At 57.6% G+C, this 20,701-nt stretch overlaps 2 protein-coding genes and 1 pseudogene across 6 annotated transcripts in view; 2 read left to right on the top strand and 1 right to left on the bottom strand.

The window, feature by feature from the left end:
• SMURF1 (SMAD specific E3 ubiquitin protein ligase 1) overlaps nt 1-8,648 on the top strand; it is an 18,923-nt gene extending 10,275 nt beyond the window's left edge. The window contains exons 8-18 of the mRNA XM_030888699.2: nt 47-131; nt 1,215-1,361; nt 1,640-1,838; nt 3,070-3,173; nt 4,595-4,709; nt 5,128-5,306; nt 5,578-5,715; nt 5,844-5,964; nt 6,088-6,289; nt 6,965-7,040; nt 7,195-8,648. Of these exons, the coding sequence (XP_030744559.1) occupies nt 47-131; nt 1,215-1,361; nt 1,640-1,838; nt 3,070-3,173; nt 4,595-4,709; nt 5,128-5,306; nt 5,578-5,715; nt 5,844-5,964; nt 6,088-6,289; nt 6,965-7,040; nt 7,195-7,294 (1,466 nt within the window). The 3' untranslated portion in view covers nt 7,295-8,648. The remainder of the gene's footprint in view (nt 1-46; nt 132-1,214; nt 1,362-1,639; nt 1,839-3,069; nt 3,174-4,594; nt 4,710-5,127; nt 5,307-5,577; nt 5,716-5,843; nt 5,965-6,087; nt 6,290-6,964; nt 7,041-7,194) is intronic.
• Nucleotides 8,649-11,531: 2,883 nt separating this feature from the next.
• LOC115867988 lies at nt 11,532-11,677 on the top strand (annotated as a pseudogene).
• A 2,170-nt stretch (nt 11,678-13,847) lies between these two features.
• Nucleotides 13,848-20,701, bottom strand: part of LOC101661316 (transformation/transcription domain associated protein) — a 74,366-nt gene continuing 67,512 nt past the window's right edge. For all 5 annotated transcript variants that reach the window (XM_045285939.1, XM_045285940.1, XM_045285941.1 and 2 more), the window contains 6 exons: nt 19,737-19,962; nt 18,755-18,972; nt 17,452-17,636; nt 15,753-15,956; nt 15,469-15,663; nt 13,848-14,591 (listed from right to left, as the gene is read on the bottom strand). In XM_045285939.1, the coding sequence (XP_045141874.1) occupies nt 14,307-14,591; nt 15,469-15,663; nt 15,753-15,956; nt 17,452-17,636; nt 18,755-18,972; nt 19,737-19,962 (1,313 nt within the window). In that variant the 3' untranslated portion in view covers nt 13,848-14,306. The remainder of the gene's footprint in view (nt 14,592-15,468; nt 15,664-15,752; nt 15,957-17,451; nt 17,637-18,754; nt 18,973-19,736; nt 19,963-20,701) is intronic.

Below are 20,701 nucleotides of genomic sequence, written 5' to 3'. Positions count from 1 at the left end.
AACCAACCAGACCCCCCACCCCCACCCCCCCAATTGTACTTTGCAGAACAAAGAACCACTGTCCAGGGGCAAGTTTACTTTTTGCACACGCAGACGGGTGTGAGCACCTGGCACGACCCCAGGATACCCAGGTGGGCCTTCCCAGTGCTCCTGCAGCCTCCTCCCTCGAGTGCTGGCCTGGGACTCCCGGGTGTGAAGGGGGAGAGGGACAGGGGTTGTCCTTCTGTCACTTACCTGGGGCCTTCTCTCTGGACTCTGGGGGTGGGGCTGGGAGGGGGTTGCCCAGCCCCGCAGTAGCTGCTGAAACACACCAGGGGGAGAGGGGGAGCCATTGAGAAAGCAGTCTCACCCCTGACACCAATGGACTAGAAACAGTTGATCTGATCCGAAAGGCCTCTAGCCCTTTAAGCTGTGTGGCTCTCACTTTAAATATACTGATGGGTGGTCTTACAGGGCGCCGGGGATGTTTTCCTCATCAACTGGGTTGGGGTGTGAGCAGAGGCAGACCAGGAGCAGGGCCAGCCAGGTTGCTGATGGTTGATGGTTGACGTTGGTCACTGGAGTCCTTCTGCTCTCTGCATTTTATATGCTTGAAAATGCCCACAGCCAAGAGTGAAGATACAAAGACCACCATCCTTCTCTCCTACTTTACTGTCCCTCGGGACCACTCCTGGGGGAGAGGAAGCGTTTCGAGATTAATTCCTTTTCCAAGACCACACAGCCCAGCCTAGGTCAGATACGCCCACCTCCTAACAATGAAGGTCCGTACCCCCACCCCCACCTTCACCCCCCAGCCCTGTGCTTTCCACATTAAAACCGCTACTTTCCCTTTGAGACTCAGCCTTCCTGGTAATGCCCAGGCCCTTTGACCTGCCCCATGCACGCCGCCTGAAGGGCCTGCCCATGTCACTTACGTCCCCACATGCCAGACTTTGCACTTGTTGGTCACTCACTTGAGCTCCCAGTACTCTGACAGTAGCTTTCCCCAGAGACACCTTTCTGACCTGACTTTCTCAAAACGCTTTCCCAACAGCCTGCAGAGCCTTCTCTCATTGTCACCACTTACTGCGTGCCAGCTGCTCCCGCGCTAGACAGCATGGGAAGTCTGGGTGTGCCTGTGAGCGCGGCTGCCCCTGGCCAGCGGGGTGTACGTCCCGGCTGGCCTGGAGCACCATCTGTGCTCTGACGGCCACCTCTGTTGTCCCTTTTGGTAGAGACCTTAACAGCGTGAACTGTGACGAGCTGGGGCCCCTGCCGCCCGGCTGGGAAGTCAGGAGTACTGTCTCCGGGAGGATATACTTTGTGGACCACAACAACCGGACCACCCAGTTTACAGACCCGAGGCTGCACCACATCATGAAGTAAGACTGCAAGCCAGCCGCCCTGGTTACTGCCGAGGACGAGATGCTGCCTGGTCCCGTGCCGTCCCCCTCAAGCCCATTGCTGTGCGACAGCTCTCTCTGAGCGGCAGCGACAGGGAATGAGACAAGCGGACGGAGCTGTCCGCTCTGTTGTTCCCTGCACCACGTTTGGGCTAATGGCGGCCTCGCTTACACCTGCGGGCACCACGCTGGGGGACATGGGGGCAGCGCTCCCTCGCCGTGGCCCCCACAGTGACATGGCTGCTTCTCTTCCCAAGTCACCAGTGCCAACTGAAAGAGCCCAGCCAGCCGCTGCCGCTGCCCAGTGAGGGCTCCTTGGAGGACGAGGAGCTGCCGGCCCAGCGATATGAGCGGGACCTGGTCCAGAAACTCAAAGTCCTCAGACACGAGCTCTCCCTGCAGCAACCCCAGGCCGGCCACTGCCGCATCGAGGTCTCCCGGGAAGAAATCTTTGAGGTACAGAGCTGAGCGCAGCCCCCGAGGGAGCCCGGGGTGCGTTTCCTCTTGTGTTGGATTCAAGGAGGTGCTTCGAGGAGGGACCCGCATCCTCTCAGGTGGACCTTTTGGGGGGAGGGGGGGAAGCAGGCGGCTCGATCGCGACCCCTGGTGTCCCCGAGTCGTGGGCTTGGCTATGACCTCTACGGCGGGTGATCAGGCCTATCTGTGGTCCACTGCCAAGTGTGGGCCAGAACCAATCTCCTAGGTAGCAGCTGAACAGGGACCACTGGTGTCCCGAGGTGAGCCCTGCCTACTGCGCCTTTCCCTCAATCCCCACCGCGGCCTCGCCGTCACCCTCTGACGCCCGCCTTCCCCGAGCGAGCTCTGTCTCCTCGGACGGGAGCAGGCATTCCCTCTAGACAGGACCCTTCTCTCCAAATCTGTGAGCCAAGGGCCTCACTGCTGCGAGGTGAGAACCACCTTCAGGGGGGAACTGGGTGCCTTATCCCACCACCAGGGCCCAGGCTCTGTGCTGCCCCTCGATGCCCTGTGTGGCCAAATACCATGGGGCCATTGAGCCATCCCCACTGGCTTCCAGATGAAAGCGGGCAATTGCTGACGTTTTAATAATTTCCCAGTATTTCCTGCTCTGTCTCCATGCCCACAGGGGAAGGCAGGGTTCAAGTTAGACGAACCTCCAAGTGCCTGTCAGTGAAACCAGCCACCATGTCTCGGGGGGAGAAGTTGGCAGGCTTTTTGCCGCTTTGTCTCACCGAAGTCCTCTGCTTTTCTACTCGGTGGGAATCTTGATTCGGAGGTCCAGAGTGTTCCAACCTGGGTACAACAGACAGGTGGTTTGTAAGGCCCTTGAAAGTTAATTCACGCAGGGAGGGCAGCGCCTTTGATCCTGAGCGATGGTGCTTCAGACAGGAAGCTGCTTTTCTTCACACAGCAGTCCCTGAAGGAGCCCTCACGGCACGGCGAGTTAAGCGTTGACCTGCTCCCATGGAGAAAAACGGGGCAGTTGTGCCCTGTCTGCCCAGGGAGACTGTGGGTCAGGATTGATTGGCCCACAGGGTGCTGGGCTAGCACCGCGTGTGTCTGCCTGTGCATCAGAGAGAAGGGCTGACAGGGCGGCACTGACATGTGAAGTCAGTGACACCCAGACTCTCAGCGAGGTTCCATTACCCATCTAACCTTTCACTTGAGAAGAGGGATCTGTCTCTGACACGGTCGTGTTTATCTGCAGGAGTCCTATCGCCAGATCATGAAGATGCGGCCAAAGGACTTGAAGAAGCGGCTGATGGTGAAGTTCCGTGGGGAAGAAGGCTTGGACTATGGTGGAGTGGCCAGGTAAGAGGCTGCCCTAGAAAAGGGACCCCTTTCCCCTAAGTGCCGAGCACAGGCCAGAGTAGAACTGCTTCAGAGGGTCCCCATGGCCATACATACCTCTTTACAGAAGCAGGAAGAAACCACCTTCTTTCTCCCTCAGAGCTGCTGCTGGTAGGTTTGAACTGCTGACCTTTTGGTGAGCACTCGACTGCTTTAACGAGGGCTCAGAGTGGGAAGAACTTGCGGTTGGTTTGAGCTTGGTTATTTCACTCCGAATCTTCCCAGGCTGTGCATGGAATCGTTGTGCACCCCAGCAGGCCAGGCCTTCCTGTGCGGCTTGTGAGCGGTGACACCTCAGATGCCCCCTTGCTGTGTGCACAGCCCGTCAGAATCTGCTCACATCAGTCACTTCCTGTCTGAGCTATGGCAGGTCCTTGGCTTCTTTGAAACACCAGAAGTTGGAGAGAAATTGGCATGCTAGCAGCTCGGGCCTCAGCCTTCGGAGCAGTTCCTTTCAGCTGCACGTGGTCGGTGGGGTACCGACTTGTTGAAGGGAAAGACATTTCAGCATCAGATCCAGGCAGGGCTGTGACTTTAATGAGATATCCATCCAGTTGAAAGGCTAGTTGTGGCTCTGCCATTATTTTTACAAGATCCCCCAGTCTCTGGGCTTATTACCACCTGCTCTCTTGTTCATATTAGTTTTATAATGAAATGATTCAAACAAAGGAGAAAAATCACTTCTGTGGTTACCCAGATTTTTTAAACTCTTCAGTGTCCATTTTAAGTGTAAGAGCAAAAATCACTCTCAAACTCCCTACACTGAGATCTTTCCTTCTTTTTTAATAAGTTTTTGTTGAAAATGGCTGTCTAATGAACCCTGTAGTGTCAGTCTTTTCTCTTACATAAATACACACCAAAAACATCTCATTGCCATCGATGCACAGTGCAGAACAGTCGACCTTGTGGTTCGCTGCCAGATCGGTCAGGCTCTGTGAACACACACACACATTCAAATACAAGTGAGGCTGTGCTTTGAGGACTTTATGAGGTTGTTGACATTACCTGGGATTTTGATCTTTGAAAAGCAGCCGATAAACCTTAGACACGGGGAAAGCTGTAGACCAGCGGTTCTCAACCTGTGGGTCGAGACCCCTGGGGGGGGTGTCAAACGACCCTTTCACAGGGGTCGCCCTATTTATAACAGTAATAAAGTGGCAACATGAGGAACTGTCTGAAGCGGTCGAGGCAGGAAGAAGGTTGAGGCCCGCTGCTGTAGACACACTTGTGCTCAGGGTCGGACCCAGCAACCCCAACCCAGCCGTGTGCCAGCCTCACAAGTGTCTGTTCTGCAGACTGTACGTCTTCCTCTTTTATGCTGAGCCCTCTTCTCTCGCAGAAGGAGCTCAGTGCAGCGTGTAACAGCCCCTTGTTATTCCCAGGGAGTGGCTTTACTTGCTGTGCCACGAGATGCTGAATCCGTACTACGGCCTCTTCCAGTATTCCACTGATAACATCTACACACTGCAGATCAACCCGGACTCTGCCATCAACCCTGTGAGCACCCAGCGCGGGCAGGCGTGGGCTCTCGTGGGAGAGGGTGCTGGATAGATTTTGTCTCAGTTCCCGATAAGATGCATAATGTCAGCCACTGGGGAGGGGACCCACGGTCAAGTCCCTTGTCCTTCATGGGAGTCCTCAGATCATTCCGAGGACTTACCAGTAGGGATAGGTCCCTCAGAACAGCGCTGGTTTAAGTAATCCTTCCACGGGCTGTGTCCCTGCTGCTTTTCCTTGGTCAACGTGTGCCTGCTGGTTGGAGTGAGTCGCCCTGTGGTGAGATTTTCCGGTTTTCTCCACCATGGATGGACCCTGGTAGTGATTCTGAGGCCCAGAGGGAATCAGGCTGCTGCTTCCAGCTGAGCCCTGGACAGCCCTGCACGCCTGACGCCCCATCCTTTGGCGCCCCCTGCAGGACCATCTGTCCTACTTCCACTTCGTGGGCCGGATCATGGGCCTGGCTGTATTCCACGGGCACTACATCAATGGCGGCTTCACAGTGCCCTTCTACAAGCAGCTCCTGGGGAAGCCCATTCAGCTCTCGGACCTGGAGTCGGTGGACCCCGAGCTGCACAAGAGCCTCGTGTGGATCCTGTAGGTGGAGCCCCAGCCACCTCCTATTCACCCATAACACTCAGCAGTGGGGGGAAACACCAGGTCTCAGGTCTGACCCAGATGGCCACTACCTGTACCCACTCTGGTAGATTAGTGCCCCTTGTGGCTGTATCCTTGTTTCTGCCCAGTCCATGGTGGTGGGTGTGAATCACAGGGGCAGAGCTCCCGTCACACACACCTGCCCTCCCCAGCAGCTCTGTCGACCACAGATAGACACTAATGCTCACCCCCTTGTGCCCCGTGGGGACAGGGAGAACGACATCACACCTGTGCTGGACCACACCTTCTGCGTGGAGCACAACGCCTTCGGCCGGCTCCTCCAGCATGAGCTGAAGCCCAATGGCAGGAATGTCCCTGTCACGGAGGAGAACAAGAAGGAATATGTCCGGTAAGGCGCGCCACACTGAGCTACTTACCCTCCCGGCGGGCACATAGAAGCATCACTCATGTGGCCTGGGCCCATGGCCTCTGCTGGACCCACCTAGACTTCCTTCCCCTGTGGCTGTTCTCTCTCAGGCTGTATGTGAACTGGCGCTTCATGAGAGGCATCGAAGCCCAGTTCCTGGCTCTGCAGAAGGGGTTCAATGAGCTCATCCCCCAACACTTACTGAAGCCCTTTGACCAGAAGGAGCTGGAGGTAGGCGGGATGGGTGACCCGCTTGGGTGGCAGTGACCTGGGAGCACAGGGGGAAAGCGTTCAGCTCCCGCCCCGGGGTGCCCGCACTCCTGCCGGAAGCCCATTACCTCTCGCCACCCCTAGCTCATCATTGGCGGCCTGGACAAGATCGACCTGGGCGACTGGAAGTCCAACACACGCCTCAAGCACTGCGTGGCCGACAGCAGCGTCGTGCGCTGGTTCTGGCAGGCCGTGGAGGCCTTCGACGAGGAGCGCCGCGCCCGGCTCCTGCAGTTTGTCACCGGCTCCACTCGAGTGCCGCTGCAGGGCTTCAAGGCCCTACAAGGTGACTGCAGGCGAGGCGGGAGGGACCGGCGTGTTCTGAGGCTCCTTGTAGAAGCGTCTTGGGCTCACCTGGCAGATGGGCGATGTCGCCACTTCCTGACCCCCATGTCTGCTTACACTCCGGGTTGTAGCTGCTTTAACAGGGAGGAACATGGCGGGGGTGGGGTGGGGGGGTGTCACTCCAGTGAGACCCATGCCGCTCCCTCCCAGACCCCCTCAGCAGAGGGCAGGAGGGTCTCCACCACAGAGGCTTCATAAAGTTTGTGGAGAAAGCTCCTTAGTTCTATCTTCCCACAAGCCCCGTTAAGCGGCCTGGTGCACCGCACCCTCTCCAAGCCTAGTGGTCCTAGCTCGGCAGGGGCCACTGTCCCCATCTAAGCCACCAGGGGTCTGTGCTGATGGACCCCCATCCCCTCCCAGCATCTGTTCAGTCATTCTAGACTAGAGGCTTCTGAGACAAAGCTTTCCCCGGAGCTGCTGCTGGTGAGTGAGGCAGCACTAGAGAAACAGGGCCCGAGATGAAGGGTGCTCACATAACCAGGCAGGCGAGTCCAACTCCCCGAAGGGCGACTTACTGTCAGGAGCGCCTTTGGAACGCTGTGGCACTGGTGGCTGGGGTGGTGGCAGGCCAGCTCTGAGGTGCATTAACTAGAATGCTGTGTGTAAGGTTCTACAGGCGCGGCAGGGCCCCGGCTCTTCACCATCCACCTGATTGACGCAAACACGGACAACCTGCCCAAGGCCCACACCTGGTAAGCAGGCTACTTCCCAAAGGGCTGGAGCCATAGTTGGGCTCTTGCCCAACACCCTGGGGGCCCCCTGACCAATGAGCAGCTGCAGGTGTCGCCCAAATACGGCTTAGGGCCACCCTGGTGGGTCCCAGCACTGACACCCTGTCTGTTTCAGCTTTAACCGCATCGACATCCCGCCATACGAGTCCTACGAGAAGCTGTACGAGAAGCTGCTGACGGCCGTGGAGGAGACCTGTGGCTTCGCAGTGGAGTGAGAGCGGCTCAGCGCTCGGGCCCGCCGGCCTGCATGCAAGCTGCGCTCGCTCGTGCTGGGGAAGGGGCGGTCCCCCTCTTTCTCCGCTCTGACGATACCCCCACCCTCCATCACCCATCCAATAAAGGCAGCCAGGGTCACACAGGAAGGTCCGTGCTGATGGGGACGGCGTCTGACTGAAGGAGCCCCGCCCCACAGGGGCTGCGGGCTGTGCGTTCCGCTGTGCAGAGAAGAACCACCTGTCCTTTCCAGACTCCTCTCTGCCACATCGCCCAGTGAACAGACCGAACCGCCTTAGAGCCCCGGCCGGCCATCTGCCACTGCGCCACTTACTTGAAATCCTCGCACTGTGTTCTCGCTGCCGGCTCGGTGAGAACTGAGCCCGAGGACGTCCCCACCTGAGGGGACTGGGCAGATGCCGTTGGTCAGTGCACCCAAGTCCGGCGGCTCCAGCACGAGGATGTGTTGCCGGCACCGTGTCCAAGACGAACTCTGGGCTCCGTGCTGGTCGGAGGCAGGCAGCTGCTCTTCCCGGGCTGCTCCCTTTCCGCCAGGCCGGCTCGCAGGCCTCTGGGCAGCTCTGCACGAGGGGCCCTGGGACTGGCTCCAGCTTCCCTGGGCATCTGCCTCTGGAGAAAGAAGAACCATCAGAGACCAGGCCGACTCTTCAGACGGCGGGGCCACCAAGAAGGAAACCAGGGTCTGAGGGGCTTCAAGTAGGAGGGTGTCCTTTGATGCCCAGGAAACTGCGGGAGGGCTTGGGACTTGGGCTCAGGACTCCGGGGCCCTGTGCGTCTGCACCGTCTAGACTCCATGACCTACCCAAAGAACCAGCGTGGCAGACAGCTCCTCCGAGTGGCCCCAGCCCACACTCAGGGACAGCAGAACACCCTCCACAGTGCCCCCTGCAGGACAGACAGCAGCGCCCAGAGGCTGCGTCCAGGGAGCAGGCTTGCCTCCGCGCCCACTGTCCACATTCCCGCCGGCGGGTCTCCACCCGAGGTATCAGCAAGGGCCCCTGCAGAGGATGCCCGCCCAACAGAGTATGGATTTTTAAGATTGGTTTATTTTTGTTTATCAACCACTTTATAATGTATTTTTTAATTTATTTTGTAATGTCTTGTTTTGAAGTATTGCTGCTATCCTTGTTACTCTTCCCACCATTTTTATTGCTGATTTATTTTGTGAAAGGTGTACACTAATATTCTGTTTTATGTCAAAATCAAAACTATTTTAAAAAAATGCTAGTTCTATTTAATGTGGTCATGGAACCAGCTGGAAACACACACACACCCCGCAGCAGGTGGCGGCGGCCAGGTTCATTTTGTTACATATGCAATAAACTCACCTTTGTAGCTGTGTGTCTGTCCTGTGGGGTGGAGGCGGGACTGCAGGATCCTCACCCCCCGTCCCCTGGAGGAAGGTGGTGAACCTTAGCCTGTGCTCTGCCCTCACACTAGGGCAGCAGTTCTCAACCTGTGTGTCCAACGAGCCTTTCACAGGGGTCTCCCATTCATAACAGTAGCAAAATCACAGTGAAGCAGCAATGAAATTAATTTTGTGGTTGGGGGGGGTGTTTCACAACATGAACTGTATTAAAGGGTCGTGGCAAGAGGAAGGTTGAGAACCACTGCACTAAGGGAACACCTGGGCCTGCGGGGATTGTGTCGCAAGCATGTCTGCTGGCACCTGTGAGTGCCCTTACCTGATCCCACTTCCAGCAGTGGCTCGGCACTGCCAGCATCCACAGGGCTCTGTTGGCCGGCTCCCTGCTGCCATATTGACTTGCTAGAACCCTGGTTTACCCCCGACACGCAGTCTAGACAGATCTGTTCGTATACACGCAGGTGCTTCAGCAAGCTCACAGGAAGATCGGGAATGTACACGAGGCACACACACTTCACACCTGCCCAGGGAGTGGCAGAGGAGCTAGGGCACAGTTGGCAGTGAGGGCCTGGACAGAATCCTGTCTGGGCTGGTGCCTCAGTTTCCTCACTGGTGAAGACTCCAGTACCGCCTCCTGGGAAGCTGGGGGCTCAGTCAGGTTTGTGGTGCTGGCAACAGCCCAAAAGCAGATTCACTGCCATCGAGTCCATGCCAGCTCATGGGGACATCAGGCCCAGGGCCACAGCACCAGCCATGGCCTGGGAGGCCCCCACCCAGCAAGGCAGGAAGGAGCAGGGAGCCAGCTCTGCCCTCCCCTGCACAGAGCAGTGTGGTGGGGCCACACTGGACCTGGTCCCCTGATCTGTAAAGCTAGGGTGCATGGGGGGTGGGTGGCAAGCTCAGATGTCAGTTTCCCTCTGTGAAGTGGGCCGACCCAGGTACGATCCTGCGCTCCCCTGGGCCATGCTGGGAGACCACCTGAACCCACCTGGACGGTGCCTGGAAGAAAGGAATCCCTTCAGATGAGGCCCTGAATGACGCAGAGCAGAACTGCTCCGTGGGGTCTTCCCAGCTGCCTCCTTCACCGAAGCACATTCTCCCACTTGAATCGGCCATGTGGTTTTGAGCTGTCAACGTCAGATTAGTGGCCAAATTCCAACTGTGCCGCCAGGGGCCTCCCCTTAGGAGAACCTGGCCCCTGATCTCCTGGGGCCACACTTGGGGAAGAAGGTGTTTATCGTCTGCTGGTTCTGTGCTATGTTACCCAGGTTTCTGTAAGCGCTGTCCCTGTCCCCTCCACTGCAGATAGCTGAGGGCTTTCTGGATGCACCCAACAGCCTGGGGACCAGGTGAGGGGTGGCAGCTGGGGTGCTGATAGGACAGACTACCCACAAGCTTCTGGGGTCTGACCTTGTGCCCGAGTCCAAGTACCACACCTGGTAGCAAGACCTTGTTGGGACGAAGGCGAGCCAAGGGCTGTGCCAGGAGGAGATGATGGTGTGTCCAGCACCCAGGAAAGTTGTACTGGCTGTGCCCACATAGGCTGCCCAGCCCCTGGCCAGTCCTGCAGGAAGTTGACAAAAACACAAAAGCTATACCAGTGCCCACCACAGGCGTTGAAAGGAAGTGAATGTCACCTTGCTTGGCCTCTGCTGGGAATGTATACTGTTCTCTCCAAATGTCCTCCAGCAACCTTGAATGTCGAGATTCCGGGCTCCAAGCTCAAGCCTGGAGTGCCGGGTGGCACCTTGGCTCCCTTTCCTGGGTGCAGAGAACATGGAGGGAAGCGAAGTGATGCCCCTGAGGTGACGGCAGTACTTTACAGAAGGATGGACTTGTTCCACGCCTCGACTAAAAGTGAAAGTGAAACATGAGCTCAGTGAGGAAATCAATAGAGGACTTCCAGCAAGATGGCAGACTAGGCAGCACACTACCCAGCCCCTCCCTGAGGGAGACACGAGAGACCAAGAGAAACAGACCCGGATGATAATCCTGGAATCCTGAGCTTCACGGGAAGGAGGAAGAAGCGGATGGATTACTGGCTAAGAGGAGCTGAACAAAAGCTGTCAGAGGAGACAGGGTAGCTGGGGCTTGGCTTGACAACACCCCCTTGAACTCCATCATAATTGTGAGGTTGGCCTGGGACAGGGCAGTGCTTCATTCGGTTGTGATGCACAAGGTCGCTATGGGTTGGAACCAGCTTGATAGTAGCTAACTACAACTATGTAATAGTTGGAGAGGGAAATTAAAGGCATCCAAATTAGCAAGAAGTCAAACTCTTGGAGATATTATGACGACTTAAAAACCAAAAACAAATCCCAAAGACTTAGCTGAGTCCATTAGCTGTAACAATGGCGCCAGGGCAGAAGACCAACAAACAAAACCGGGTTCCTGCGGGCTAAAAGGAAAGCTATGCCATTTGCCACTTGGAAAAGGAAACACTTCGGAATAAACGGCCCGAGAAACGAAGCCCCGTCCAAGGACAACCACAATGCAACCCTATTAAGAAACCAGGAGAGACCTACATAAACCAGAGTAGACCACGCTCTTGGATTAGAAGACCAACATCAAAAATGCCAATTGCACCCAAAAGAGTCTACAAGTTCAAGGTGGTCCTGATTCATAGTCCAGCACCACTCTTTAAAGGGATGAGGAACCAACCAAACACCAACGTTCTGTAGAGAGGAAAGACATTTTGGATAAGCAACTCACTAAGGAAAAAGATCCGGACCTCACTTCCTAGTCTCCAAACCTCCAACAGGTAAAGCTGCCCAATGAGAGACAGGCCAATAGATCAGAGAACCCCAAAGTAAATCCAGAACCAACAACCCATGACAAGAAAAGGACTGCCCATACTTACCTGCAGGGGAGGTGGTTTCCCAGGGCGAGGCTCACCCACTGCATTCCAGCTGTGCTGACCCCTGCGATTTCCCCAAATGCGGGGAAACTCAACTGCATGATTTGTGGTATTGGAGTGCTGCGTTCACGCTCTCCCCTTTAAAAAAAACAAAAAACAGTAAGAAAAGGACTGTCTCGATCTCCACTTGCAGAAGGAAGAAACGGAGCCCTATCTCACGCTATACAAAATGAAGAACTCAAGAGGGTTCAAAAGACCTGATGCCAACATGAATGCTATCAAGATAATCTATGGAAAACATCAGGCCCAACTAATACATGGCATAAACACATCATAAAACACAGCATTAGAGAAAATGGATGGCTGGACCTCCTAAAAATTAAGACACTTTGGTGCACCGTAGAGTTCATCAAGAGTAAAAAGAAGGCACAAACCAGGGGGACAGGGATGGTACTGTATCAACAAGGGAGTAATCTACAAGCCATAGAGAACTTCAATCAGAAAACAAATAATTAAAAAATGAGCAGACAACATGAACAGGCAGTTCCCAAAGAAACACCATCAGTAGCCATTTGAAAGATGCAAATCAAAACATTAGTAGCAAAGTTAAAATCTGTAAAATCCTGGTGAGGTTGGGAAGAAACCCAAGCTCATCGCTGCTGGTGAGATGACGCAGCGTGACCCGTCAGCGCCTCTTCCACACAAAGCTGGGAACAGGAATCCCGCACGACCCAGCAATTCCTCTAACTTGGTATGATGTGTCTACCTGGCAAACATGTACCATATAAACGTTCTAGGGAAATAAGGCAGCCACATGGATGGATACGTCCCACCTCCCACCCACCCCCCATGTTCACGGCAGCACTCCTCACAATAGCAGAAGGATGAAATCACCCACATGGCCACGGTGATAGCACTGATGAGCATCGCTGTGTAAGTCCAACAGACACACAGGAAGGCCAAGAGTAACGATGAGCCTGTGAAACCTGGTGGACTGAGCTGGAGGACACGGCACCGCGTGAAGTGGTCGATCACAACTGCTGTACGAGGCTTTTACTGAAGGACCAGGGAACCGGTTCTCACGGAAGAGAAGCACTCTTGGATGACTGCCAGGCACACAAGGGACATCACAGGCAGAAGGGTAGACAAGTGTTAACTTGAGTGAAGAGATGGCAATTAAAAACAAAAGAAATTTGAGAATAAAGTATTTTGTGAGCAGTACTTACCTCGAAGGTTTGGGGAGCTGGGAGGAGACATAGGGCCCGGGGAGAAAGCTGCTTCCAGAAACTTCCATGGCTCCCGGCTTCGGTCCCCAAGGACCTTATAGAAGTACTCATAGGTGGGGTGCAGGCAGGATGCTGGGAAGTTGCAGAGTGGGGCCATGGAGCTGGGAATTTGGGGCTCCATGAGCACTGACCTGACTCTCGGCGCCAGGGCCCCCCTGACACCAGATGGGAGCAAGGGCCCACAGACCAACTATTCCAACACAAGGCTTGTTTGCTTGTGACCCCCAACACGGGCCTTGGGCCCGAGCCTGCTGGAACCCAGGGGCCTGTGAGCCCCTCAGGTCTAACGCCCCCGTGGGCTCTGGGCACAGCAGGACAGCATGGCTGGGGTCCACACCTCAGGCCTCTCTATAACTGGCAACAACTCAGAAACGGGTGTTACCCTTCCTTAACATCCTCTCCGTCTGGGCCCACAGCCCCCAGGACGCTCAGTGCTGTCCCCCAGTGCGCATGCATGGTGGAGCAGTTCAAGGGGCGACCCCACCCCCGTTGCGCTAGCTGCCATGTGCAGGCCCCGCAGTGTCCGAGACTCCTCAGAGTAACTCACAGTTACGTCCAGGCTGCTCCCCTGACGTTGCTCCTCAGGGTGCAGTTTCTGCAAATGCTGCTTGCAGGTCACCACTCCCTGTGGTGCCAGCCTGGACAACAGGGCCGAGGGTCCCTCGCAGAGCCGCCATGAGCTGTGTGACGGTTTCTGGCCACAGTGGTTCAGAGTCCACAGGTGGCTTCGTGAGCACTCAGAGCCACTGTCTGTCGCCTCTGCCGTCGACGTCCAGAGTGACCGTCCTCCTGTCCATAGGCAGGTTCCCGCTTGGCCTGTAGCCATCCCAGTGCAGACAGATGAGGCCAAGGCCACCCATCTCCCCGCACACATGGCACCTGCCAACCCACCTTGGCCCCTGGTGACCAACACCTCCCAGCGCACCTGTGTCCACATCTGACGTCACCTGGTGACGACCTCTGACCTGTACCCCATCACCTCATTACCAGAAACCAGGATTTGACACACAGACAGGAGGACGACCCCTTTTATAAAACATTTATTCTAAAAAAATCACACTGTACAAATTTCAATAGAACATCTCACTGTGCAGATTTATAAAACGCGGGCCTAACAGAACCCATGGCTGAGAACGCTTGTTCCTGTTTTTTCTTAAATTAGGGAGGAAAAGCAATTCCAAGTACAGTGGCAGACCACATGCCCGACACCCAGAGAAGCCGCTCCGAGGGCCACCTGCCAGCTCTGGGGAGACCCAAGGCTGGAGGGCACCCCACCGGCCCCACAGATGTCCGTCCATGTGGCCAGCGCGCCTCTAGGTTCCGTGCAGGCTGCTGGACGGCAGACAGTTTCAGCTGTACATTCACAAAGGTGGGAGGGGGGGGGCACGATAAAAATAATTCAAGAGGGGGGTGGGGAGCTGGTCCAGGAAGGCAGCGCCGAAGGCTCAGAGCCCGTCTTCACGCAGCAACAGCAGGACGCCACGTCACAGCCACGGGTGCCAGGCAGGGTCCATGCGGCACAGGTTGTCCAGGCTATTAGCCGCGGCCACCAGGGTGTTCACCTTGCTCTCCCCGCCCTCAAACTGGGCCAGGTTGTGCAGGCGGGTCACAATGGCCGTCACGGCCTTCTGGACGAGGGAGACCAGCTGCTGGCTGTCCATGTTCTCCGGCTGCCCGGCCGCCGAGAGCGGGGAGGACGTGTCCTCCTGGGTCTTCTTATGCCACGCGATGACCTCATCCCGCAGCACCGTCTTCAGGATGCCGTCCACCTGCGGGAGAGCGGCGGTGAGGCAAGGGCAGCCAGGAGCTGGCTGGACAGCACACAGGCCGGGGCAAGAGGAGGAGCGTGGATGGAGAGAGAGAGAGAGAGAGAGAGAGAGAGTGCGTGGGGTGCGTGTGGGTGCGTGTGTGTGCGCGCGCGCACCGCCACGGAAGGACGCAGAAGGGTGGAGCCTGAGCCCTGTGAGGGCGGGTGGGGAAGAGCGGTCAGTTCAGAGGTGCTCTGGGTACAGAGTCAGGCCTGCAAGGCTGATGTAGGCAGAGGGGTCTCAGGAGCCAGGCCGAGCCTCTTCCATCTAACATCACAATCTGAGACCCCACAGGTCACACGTCACCTCAGGGGTCCTAGGCAGGTTTCTCTACCTGAGTGCAGATGACCAGGACCCTCAGCACGGGGTCAGGTCAAGCTGGACACAGGACGAGACCCAGAGGCCCTCATGTCCACTATGTCTGCTGTTGCACCAAACGGCCGTGGGTGCCATGTCCAGGCACTCAGCAGAGGTGCAGTGCGCAACCACCTTCAACCTACCCCACACCCCTCGATGGGTCGCTGGTGTCTGACATCTTCCCTGCCAGGGGTGGGGGGTGGGGTCACACCCATTCTTTTAGGACAAAAGAAACCAAGCAAAACAGTGCCCAGTCCCCAACCATGAGGAGAGGTCAAACCCCGCGGAGGTGTACCTTAGACACACGGCTCCCCACACGATGGAGGCTGGAGGCTGTCAGGTGTGGGGCCATAGGAGTAATCACTTAGGGTGGTCACCATCACCGCAGAGCAGTGACAGCCGGGGAACACCTCTGACCAGCTGTTGGGCCCCTCCCTGGCCTACAGCCCAGCCCTGCTGGGTGGGAGAGAGGGAGACTGACCTTGAAGTTTGGCTGGGCAAAGCACCGGGCGACGGCGATCATGGACGCAGTCAGTGGGCCGGAGACCCCAATGGTGGTCAGGAACTCAGAGATGTTGGGGGTGAGGCGGAACGGGACAGGGCGGTTGGCGTCCAGGTCTCCGGTCGCGTCGTTGATGTCAAACCGGAAGTAGGCGACATTCAGCTTGCCGGTGTCCTGGGTCCCGGAGAGAAGCGTCTGGTCTCTGTGTGCCAGTGGCCAGGATGGGGGCAGCGGGGGAGCCGGGCTGGCTGTGCGGCCATTACCTGAGCAATCTGCAGCATCTCGGGGTTGAGCCGATTCAGGTGCAGTACGAACTCGGCAAAACCGATGAGGGCCAGCTGGAGGGTCAGCATCTTGCGGAAGGTCCAGTAGTCGGTGGCGCTGGGGAAGGCGTGCAGTGCCCACTCCTTGAGCATGCTGCGTGGCACCATATTGCTCTGCACCTCCTTGAGGATGTCCCGCAGGACCTGCGCCAGCACGGGGACACACGCTGTGAGGGCAGCCCCGCCCCACCCCACCACACCCCTTCAGAGAACAAGCGGCGGGGCAGCGGCCCTCGTTGAGCCACAGCTCTTCCTCTAGCTCACTAACAAACCCACGCTCACTCCCTGCCAGGGAGCTGACGCCGACTCACAGCGACGCTGTGGGACGGGGCACAACTGCCCCCGTGGGCTCCCAAGACCCTATAGGAGCAGGAAGTCTAGCTTTCTCTTGCAAAGCAGTTGGGGTTCCAACGTGTGACCCATGATGCCACCGAGAGAAAGCATTCCTCTTCTTCAAAACCCTCCAAGTTGTGTTTCCACACTCATATGCACCAGCAGGGTGACCCTCTCAACAAGGTGTGCGTGTGTGCTCCCTGGCGTGCACACAGGGATGTGCATGGTGAGGAGGGGGCCTCCCAGGTGGCCACCCCTCAAGTTTGCATACAGCACTAGGCCTCCACCTCTCCTCGAGCCCCCGACAGGACAGAGCAGGGCTACTCCACGGGCATTCTGGGCTCGTCAGTCTTTCCTGAAGCAGGCGGCCTCAGCTAGGGTCCTCGGGTAAGCAGCCCAGCGATGAGCCCAGGCCGCCTGGGGTTTGAAGGCTGGATCCGACCAGCACTGGAAAACGTGTGAAGTCTTCCAGTAAACTGTGCTGGGCCAGCTGGACACGACACGGGATAGCTTCGAGCTGGACCCTCCCTCACAGCGCACACGGCGCGCACAGCACTCACAGCGCACACGGCGCACACAGCACTCACAGCGCACCCAGAGCACCCTGCGCACCCAGCGCACGCAGCGCACCACAGCACTCACAGCGCACACGGCGCACACAGCACTCACGGCGCACCCGGCGCACCCGGCGCACCCAGCGCACCCGGCGCACCCAGCGCACACGGCGCACGCAGCGCACGCAGCACTCACAGCGCACACAGCACTCACAGCACTCACAGCGCACACAGCACTCACAGCGCACCCAGCAACAAACTGAGGGTGGGTCAGAGGCCCAAATGTGAGAGAGAACTCAGCTCTCAGAACAAGACACCAGAGTGGGCACCAATCCCAAACATAGGCAATCAACGTGATGACAAAAACTTCACCAAAATTGAAAGGGTGTGTCAAGGTCACCGTAGAAATGCAATGATACCTGCTGGATGGCAAACTGCAACAAAACTCAAGCTCACTGCCAACCAGTCAATCCTGGCTCACCGAGACCAGAAGTGCCCCTCTGAGTGTCCAAGAATATCAGCCTTTATGGAAACAGAAGCCTCATCTTCCTCCCTCATCAGAGCAGCTGAGGGATTTGAACCTCTAACCTTGTAGTTTGAAGCACAGCCTACTTACTACGCCATGAGGCTCCTAATTACCACTTGCTCACAAACCTGATGAAGTCACTGTGAATCTGAATGCACCCCCGGAAAAAGCTTGCTGTTTTACACACTGTGACCTTAGCAGCCCAGTGCCACCCCCACCCTTGTACCTGGTGGCTGGCCTGGGTGCCCCGGGCCTGCACCGTGGCCAGCCTGTCGTAGTAGCGGGAGATGGGGTTGTCATGCTCAATGCCCTTCTTGGCACAGCGTTGCTTGTAGATCTCCACCAGGGACAGGGAGGAGGGGTTGTCCTCCACCAGGCGCATCTGTGGGGACACAGCCACCACGCGGGGGACTGGGGGTGTAGGGCAGAGTGAGAGAGCATCAATGGTCACCTCCCAGGCACTTCTGGGGGTGCTCCAGCCCCATACGTGCACTCCGCAAGCAGAAGTGGGCAGGGATGGACAAGACTCTACCCACCCTCGCTCCCTGGGTAACCGTGGAGCTGCTCTCCCGGCTTCCGGAAGGACCACACTCGCCATCTTTGGGAGAGCCAGGTCAGCAGGGACTCAGACCAGGTCTGTCCCCCGTGACTCAGACTGATGAGCAGGGGCAGCCAATAAACCCGTCCCCACAGTGGCTGCTCTGCACTGGACACTTGGGGTGTGAAGAACCGGCCTTCCATGACACAGTCGTCCGTGTGCATGGTGCAAGGCCAGCTCTTGGCCCGGGGCCGAGTCTGAGTGCTGCTGCCTCGTCCATGTGCGACAGGACCTGCCAGCGAGGGATTCGACTGGACGACACCCGGTGGGTGCAAGGCTTTCTAAGGCTGCATATTTGTACCCAGGCAGACCGCTTCGTCTCTCCAGCAGAGCAGCTGGGGTGTTTGAACTACAGACCTGGGGGTCAGCAGACCAATGCCTCACCCAGAGAGACCCTGCACCAGGTGCACTGCTGATGAATCACATGGGCCAAGACAGAGGCGAGACTAAGTCCAGCCAGTGAGGGTCACAGCAGCGGGGCCCGGGTCTCTGCGGACGGGGATGGCCACAAGGGTGTAAGCTACATGCTCGGGCATATTTCTGGGCGCTCGCTCAGTGGCCAAGAAGAGTCCCTGGGAAAGGCACAGGAGCTGGCCGCCCACGGTGGGGATGCTCGTGTGCGCAGTAAGGCCACAGCAGGTCCTGTGTCCCCTGCTCATGCTTCGTGTCAAGGACCCTGCCCGCAGGGGCTCAGCGAGTCCACATCAAGGGGGCTGGGTGACCTTGGCTGCCCCAGGAAGCCCTTTTCTGGGTGAGATTTGGGGTTCTTTGTCTCGGCACAGAGACCAAGCGCCACAAACAAGCCCCATTCCCGACAGCACAGTTCCAGGAAAACCCCTCGGAGGCAGCTTCCTCAGAGCTCCTGCTCAGCCCTCCGCGGGGCTGCCCACCGGCACACTGGCTCCCAGGCCTCGCCCGCGCCCCCCCCCACCTGTGAAGAACAGGTGCCTCTTGGTGGTCTCCTTCCTCTTCTCCAGGCAGGGGTTGAGCAGGCGCAGCAGCTGCAGCACGCGCTCCTCGCGGCGCGACTCGGTCAGGCAGGCGTCGTTCATGACCAGGTATGGGTAGATCTTGCCGTTGTGCCCGCGGATGTATAGCCTGCGGGCGGCTGTGTTGTGCTTCTGCACGATCTCCACCCTGGGCATGAACCTGCGGGCGACAGGGTGCATGTGCAGCGTGGCGGGTGATCTGTTCACCCCCCACACAAGAGGATGAGCCACTGCCCCGTCCCGTGTCAGGTCACACTGCTGTGACTGCAGGGTTCCTTGGCTCTGCGGACGCCTGGTGAGCTCTCTGACGACAGCCAGCGGGGGCTGCGCCCGAGATTCGTCAGCCAGGAGCTGAAGCAGGGCCTCCCACGCAAGGAGAGACCACTACCGCCGACCCACCAGCAGCCCGGCAATGGCTTGTCTGGGTGGTCACTAAGGGCTAAGTGCTTGGCAGCTACCAGAAAGCAGGCGGATTGAGTCCAGCCAGGGTTTCCTTGGGAGGAAGGCCGGCGATTGAGCTGAGACACCAGCAGAGCATGGTCCTCCTCTAGCTCACGTGGGGCGCTGGGAGTGCACACTGGTGTCTGTGACCCGTGGCAGTGAGACACCAAGCTACAGTGTCAAAGAAACTGGCCGAGAGCCATTAGGACAGTTAGGAGCCAGAAACTGTGGCACGAGGGTCTGGCAGGAGGACCCTCCCCTCTCGGGCACAGAAGGGAGCAGTCTGAGAGCAGCGGAGCTCCACATCCCACCTAGGAGAGGCCCCAGCGGAGCACAGCCTACATCTTTCACGGAAGGCACCAAGGCCGGCCACTGGCGCCGGCTGCCAGAATGTTCTGGTTCTGCTGCGCCAGGTTCTCCGGAGGCAGACACGTTCAGAGCCAGGGGTGGGGTGGGGGGAGTCAGGTCTCCCTCGGCACTCACCGAGCAATCTTGATGTAATAGTGTGTGGGCTTTGGCATCAGGAACTCGCCCGGGATCTCCACCTCGGCGGTCTGCGCCGAGAAGTTGCTCAGGAAGCGGCACTTCTCCTCGATGAGGAAGAACTTGGGGAGCTGTTTTGTCTTGGCCTCCAGGATCTTAATCCATTTCTTCAGTTTGGAGATGAGGTTATGAAGCTTCATGGACCCCGGAACACTGAAGTCAAAATCTGCAAACAGACCCAGTGACACAGGCTGCTTTAGGCGGTCCCTTGCGGGCTATCGGTCACTGTTCAGAGCCCCTGCCCCTGCCCCTGTGAGACCGGCCCCTTCTAGAGCCTATAGTGGGTCACATGCAGGGGAAGCCACATACAGGACACAGCCCGAAGCCTGAGATGCCCCCATGGCACCCCGTACTGACCCCAGCAGTCCCTCTGTGAGGTGGGCACTCAGGGCAGCCAGCCCCCAGGAAGGTGCTCATGAACCCAACAAGAGGGAGCCGGCCTCGCCCCACACACAGCCTGGGCGGCATATGGCAAGTGGCCTGGGCTCAGAAGTCAGAGCAGGGGGCAGAGAGAGGCCTTCCCGAGGGTCAGCAAGGGGTGCCGAGGTAAGAACTGAAGGGAAGAAGAAGACAGCTCAAGCTGTGTCTCAACGTGGCCTGTCAGGTCTTGTGGGGCCTTGACCTCCCTTGGAAGCACTTGGGTCCCTCCCAGGTTTGCACCAGACCCCGGCCTCCCGTCAAAGACAGGAGGTCAGTGATGCTGACACCAATCCTCAAAACACCCACACACACCACACCCACACACCCAGCCCTCGTCTTTCTCATGCCCAAAACAGGACCAGGAAAACCCCCCATCTAAGCACTGGACTGCTAGTCCAAAGGCCAGTTCAAAGCCAGGCAGAGGGCACAGGAGGGCCAGTCCTGGCAACTTCATGGGGCCCTCTGCTTGGCAGGCAGCCCGGGGC

The sequence above is a fragment of the Echinops telfairi genome, unplaced genomic scaffold (assembly GCF_000313985.2).
Source record: "Echinops telfairi isolate 266 unplaced genomic scaffold, ASM31398v2 ScPeMD7_5;HRSCAF=22, whole genome shotgun sequence".
Taxonomy (NCBI): Eukaryota; Metazoa; Chordata; class Mammalia; order Afrosoricida; family Tenrecidae; genus Echinops; species Echinops telfairi.
The sequence above is the reverse complement of the archived record's forward strand: the minus strand, read 5'-3'. Positions and strand labels throughout refer to the sequence as shown.